The sequence below is a fragment of the Lathyrus oleraceus genome, chromosome 2, assembly GCF_024323335.1.
Source record: "Lathyrus oleraceus cultivar Zhongwan6 chromosome 2, CAAS_Psat_ZW6_1.0, whole genome shotgun sequence".
Classification (NCBI taxonomy): Eukaryota; Viridiplantae; Streptophyta; class Magnoliopsida; order Fabales; family Fabaceae; genus Lathyrus; species Lathyrus oleraceus.
Window position 1 is genome coordinate 128,725,721 of NC_066580.1, and position 6,138 is coordinate 128,731,858.

The 6,138-nt window shown below is 40.2% G+C and overlaps 1 protein-coding gene across 1 annotated transcript; it reads left to right on the top strand.

The window, feature by feature from the left end:
* The first annotated feature begins 5,244 nt into the window (after positions 1–5,244).
* On the top strand, positions 5,245–5,922 carry LOC127122213 (uncharacterized). The gene has a single exon (XM_051052588.1). The coding sequence runs from the start codon at positions 5,245–5,247 to the stop codon at positions 5,920–5,922; it is 678 nt and encodes a 225-aa protein (XP_050908545.1).
* The last annotated feature ends 216 nt before the right edge of the window (positions 5,923–6,138 follow it).

The window sequence follows — 6,138 nt, forward strand, 5'->3', positions numbered from 1 at the left end:
GAGATTCCCAAGCTAAACACCATCAAAGAAAGCGAGTCAGTACAGGTAATCGGAATAGACCTCCAGGTGGTATCCCACAAATAAAGTGGAACACCAGGCAAGCCATCTCTGCAAGAGTCATATGAGCCCTCACAAAACAAAACTCAACAAATAGGTTAGAGAAAACAAGATAGGGTAATCAAGAGTTTCCCCCAAATCAAAATGTAAGCACATGAATCATGCCATTAAAATTCACAAAAATCTCACAAAAAGCAACCAAGGGTAGGAGGCCTAAACCTCTTGTCAAACACATGCATCAAAAGGGTATCAAATTCACCCATAATACCTCATACAGTCAGAGCATTCAAATTAAAAGCATAAAGTAATGGGAATAAGGCAAACCTGAGGGTTTATATGAGAGGGAATTGGTTCTTTGCCGATGAGTTCCCTTCAGTCTCTGGAGGTTGCTCTGAACTCTGTTAGCTCTTCTCTCACTATCTTTTTCCTTGCCAGGGTAATAGGAATAGAATTGCCTTTTGTTTCACTGAAACTCTGAATTTATAATCTGATTTTTGTGGACCTGTGGGCTCAAATGAGAGAGGCCCAAGTCCAAAATTTTTCTGTTATAATTTATTTAATTATTTTTTATTTTTATTTATTTTTTATTTTTTATTTTTTATTTTATTTTTTATTTTTTTATTTTTTTATTTTTTTATTTTTTTATTTTTTTATTTTTTTATTTTTTTATTTTTTATTTTTATTTTTTAAAACATGTGGGCTTCGCCTAGCGAGCATGACAGTTCATGAACAAACTTTTGCTCCTTCAAGATTAACGTTTTGACTGGCGAATAGACCCCATTTGAACCTGTTGGAAGTATCTCAAGCCATTCCCTTGTGTTGACTGATCATCTAAATAGAACCCACAAAGTGTCTTGGATGATACTCAAGCTTCAAACAAAAGATGTTAGTGACACATTTTTGTGCTTTTGGTTAGTAACCAAAAGTAAGAGAAACAATGATGTATAATTCAAGCATGCTTGGTGATCACAAGGAGTCCCACCCAAAGGCAAAGGGAACCAAGATGTTAAAGATCCTTGAGGCAATGAAAATGCAATGTTATGATGCCATGAGGGATCTTAGGGGTCAAAATTAGGGTCTTACACAAAAAACTGCAATTCAAAACAAGTACAAGCTTCACGAACAACCAAAGCCAATAAAAAATGCAATGCTTCGACGACAACAATTCAAACAGCAAGAAGCCAAAACAGCTGCTAAAGCTACCAAAACCAAAATAGAAAGTGTAGTCCAAAAACTGATACAAACTTAAGCCAACACTTCACCCAGCCAAGAAGCCAAAAACGGCATTCAAAGTACAAGCAGAACAACTACTACAAAAGCTACACACAAACGGCAATAAGCCATAGCTAAGCCAAACATAGTAGATCCAAACTCACAGCTGCTAAGCAACAACTGCAGGCATTTCACGCGATCCAAACGCTGCTAAACTCAACAGCAGTTCAAGAATAAGCGCAGCTACAAAACCAAACAGCCAAACGCACAACACGGACCTGCAAAAAGGAAGTTGCAATTCCAAATGAGTCACGAGTCCAAAACGCACGAATAACACATAAACAACATGAATCAATAGTAAAACGCAGAAACAAATAACAGAAAATTATAAACGGCAGGGAAAAACTCCAATCGCAATGGAAAATGCAAAGCAAACTCACTCGTAATTCTATAAATATAGGTGTCCCTAAGTTGAGTTTTTGGCTCCCACGCGGCTGAAACGATTCTGCAAAATGATCGCATAACAGGTTGAGTCACATCAGTTTCATTACCTTGTTTCTTCTTCATGTATACCTGAATCTGTGAGGATAGCGGAAGAAAGTGCTTCTTCTTCCTCTGTATTGCGTCGTTCTTGGCTCGCACAAACAGACTGGATTCCGTGAATCCACGACCAGCTCTCGAACCGTAATCCGTTCCTCAAAACTCATTCCGACAGAGAGACACATAATCAAGAAGAGAGAATAAAGTCGAAGCGGAGAGGAAGAATAGAAGGAGATCGGAATTGCTAGCAGTGTTCACTTGAGTTCGCAGTTGACGTCGACGACGAAGCCACCGTTGCCATCGCCGGTAAGACACTTCTCTCCGTGTTGTTTGATCGGTTTGATATTATGTAACGTTTGTCGCGCGCATCTTTTACGTTTGGTTGATTGAGTGTCTTCTGTTGACGTCACCGACGAGGACCTTGGCGCCGAGTCTAGGCCGTTTTTGTCGCGGATCCGTTGCCTGGAGGTTGAGGAGAGCCATTTGTTGTTTAAGATGTGGCTAGGGGCTCCGCCGCCGCGATCCATGAGCTCTGGTGTGACGGAGTGGCGAAGCGATTTCGCGTTCATCGTTCTGGTCGTGAAAGGGAACGGTGGTGAATAGACATTCGTGTTCCCCTGCGTTTGGTTTCTAATGACGAAACATATTTGTGGAGCAAGGCCACCGTTGGGCCTCATAGGGTTCGGTCCATCCATTTTTCTCCTGAGCCAATTTGGACCTATGTGTGGTTCATTCTGTTTGGTTCTGATTTGTTTAGCTAGGCATATGTGGATTACTTAGATTAATTGGTTTAGAATATTAGGATATAGTAGTATGTTACTTAAGGATTATATGAGATACTGCCTAGAATGGTAATTAGAGTAATTCTTAGCTAATTGTAGATTTAATTTTGATATTATGTTAAATTGTGGAATCCATTTGATATTTGTTTTAGTATTAGAATTAATTTGATAATTATTTAGTATTAGAATTTCAATATTGATTTAGCTTTTAGAATCTTATTTGGTTTTGATTTTTTATGTGATAATATTAGATTTGTGTTAGAACTTGATTTAGATTTTAACATTGTTTTTGAATATTAACCTACTTTAATCCTAACATCTAACAATTGACTTCTAATGCTTTTAATTTCCGCAATTAACCTCTAACCTTTAATTTTCGCTTCTAACCTTTAATTTCCGCTTCTAACATTTAATTTTTGTTATTTACTTTATTTTGCTTCATATTCCGTATTATTCATCTCATTCTAAAATGACTAAAAATGGTTAAGACTTAAAAAATGCAAAAACAAGATAATTCCCAAGCATGTAATGAACATTAGATTGGACTTAGAGATTGTTGTTAGGACCCTTGCAAAAGGCCTTGGACAAATATGACCCTAACATGGGTGGAACATTCAAGACTCAGGAACTTGTAATCTTTTATGCGCATTCTAGTTTAGGACACAATTGCACACACACGGCTTTCTCTTGGGCTACCTGACAATGAGATCTTTTATTTCCTACACTCCCTTGTACTTTACATGTACCCATTCCCCTTTCTCATGTATGCTTTTACTTCCTTTCCTATTTTATTGCTTTATAGCTACTGCTTAGGCTTTAGGAGCGCTCACCATTTCGCAACCAATAATCAAACCCTTGATCCAACGTCAAGCGGTCTTTTCATAAATCAAAATCAATAAGTAAACCCTTGATCCAACGTCAAGCGGCGCTTTTCCAAATCAAACTCAAAAACACAATAAATGGAGATTAGGATCGTACGTCGCGAGCTTTAAGCGATAAAGAAGGGATGAGACTGAAGCTTTCCTACACTCATTCTGAATGCTTCTAACACAAGACGTTTGGCTTGGTAGTTCGAGGTATTCACCTTTATCCATAGTCTTTAGTGCAATCCGAAGTCAATAACACTTTCTCAAAACATAAAAACTATCCAACGCATTCAAACCTTTTGTTTGAGCCTTAGAGCGACACAATCGAAAACCCTTCTTCAAGGTAATAAAATCAACAAAACAAACAAACATTTTAAACCCACGAACTACGGGGCTCTGATTTCTCATTTCAACAAGTGAGCATACTAGCACGAGGATTCAATCCTTGGCGAGCACACTAAATTAAAATCTACCTCCACTCTGCAAACCTTTGGCAAGCAAACATTTCGATAAACAACATCCACATAAGCGCAAACATCCTAGATGGTTCCCATGGAGTACCATGGATGTGAGGGGTGCTAATACCTTTCCCTTCCATAATCGACTTCCGAACCTCTTCGTGGTTGTGATGACCATTCTTTGGGGTTTTCTCGATATTTTCCCTTTCCTGTGGAATAAATAAAAACTGATGGAGACTATGTATTTTTCGCGTAGCGACAGCTGGAGACTCTGCTGGGGACAACTCCCTAAGCAAGTCAAGCCTAATCTAGGTTGCTTCCTCCCGTGTATGGGTGCTTATCCTTTTAATATTGCTTGCCTTTTGCTTTAAATTCCTTTGGATATCTATCACATAGTTCCTTGGTTCTACGATATTGGTGGATGCTACCTTGATTGCAAGTAGCCTTGTGGGAAAGACTCTCTACCCGAGTCTAGAGTGCAAACTTGAGATAGGAGAGGTTGAGTAGTATGGGCCACCGAGAAGCTTTTCTCGTAAGGGTCGATACGAGAACCTCATTTAGAGTAAATCCTATTGAGGATATTGACGACCGTTAAGCTTTTGACGTAAGTGATCAATGTTTTCATTAGGATCCGTGACTCTAAGGACCTTTGTAGAACATTGAACCTTCGGCCTATTAAGATTGATGGTCGCGTAATACGGGTCCCCGAAAAGCTTTTCTGACGAGGGTCGGTACGAAGATCTCACTCAAAGTAGATTTTCTTGACGGAGTTGTCGATCGGCAAGCTTTTGCCGTAAGTGGAAAATAGTCAAGGAGATCCATGACTTTGAGACCGTTGTCTAGAACCCGTTGTCGATGGTCGCGTAGTGCGGGCCTCCGAGGAGCTTTTCTCGCATGGGTCGGTACGAATATCTCACCCAGAAGAGGCTCATTTAAGGGAGTTGATGACCGACAAGCTTTTTTCGTAAGCGCCAAACAGCCAAATGAATTGATGACTATGGGGTCCCTATATATAACCCTAGACCACGACCGGTGAGACCCCCATCATGGAAAACAGTCAGTGTTATCCTCCATCCGTATCTCAAACCTGTGATATTATGGCAACTTATGTGTTCGACTCGTGAGAACCATGCTTGTGTATCATTCATCCACTCATTCATGCGTTCATGTATCATAAAAAAATATTCTGATATAATATTCATGAATCATTCTGCATATCATCAAACAAAAGCCAAAAAACTTACCATTTGGCGCTTCTGTCCAAAATCATCCGCAATCAAGCTGACTTCCCGACATTCTCGCAACACTCGAAGAAACCAAAGATTGCTCATGGATCAGTTGGAACAAAATCAAGCTGCTATAAGGGAGGATATGACCACTGTGAAGGATCAGATTAGTCAGCTTGTTGAAGCCCTACAAGCTTTGGCTAGGGGACAGAATGAAATGCGTCAGACTACTCTAAGAGTCGCTACTGCCAACCCTGCTATCGTGACAACACCAAAAAAATCGCTAGGAGGAGCTGGTACACCTGTTATAGCTCAACCACCTCCCGAGAGAGGTCCAATGTATCAAAATGTTGCTCAGACGTTCAACATCCCTGTCAATGGGAGAGCTCAACCTGAGATTGACGATCATCAGGATGCTTTCTTCACCATGAAGGCTGACTTAGTTTATGACGCTTTTGGTCCTTCTGCTGCTGATCTCGAAAGGAGATTTTGTATGATGGAGGAGAGATTCAAGGAGATGGAAGGTCCCGATACCTTTGGATTAGATAATGCCGACATGTGCCTAGTGCCAGGCGTGAAAATTCCTTCTAAGTTCAAAGTTACAAACTTTGAAAAGTATCAGGGGATCACCTGTCCAAAGACCCACATTCGAGCTTTTTGCAGAAAGATGGCTGCTCATTCTGATGATGAGAAACTCTTAATGCACCTTTTCCAGGACAACCTTAGTGGAGCTTCTCTGAAATGGTATATGCAGCTCGAGCGCGCGCATACACAAACCTGAAGGGAACTTGTTGAAGCCTTCCTGAAGCATTATCAGTATAATTCATACATGGCTCCCAATCGGACTCAGCTCTAAAGCCTTGCTCAGAAGCCGGATGAATCGTTCAAAGAATACGCCCAATGATGGAGAGATTTAGTTGTTATGGTTCAACCCCCTTTTATTGAAAGAGAACTGATAGACATGTTCGTGGACACCCTTCAAGGGCCTTATTTCGAA

What these genes read in the sequence shown, in the direction of transcription:
- LOC127122213 (XM_051052588.1), top strand. Translation starts at nt 5,245, where the DNA reads ATGGATCAGTTGGAACAAAATCAAGCTGCTATAAGGGAGGATATGACC.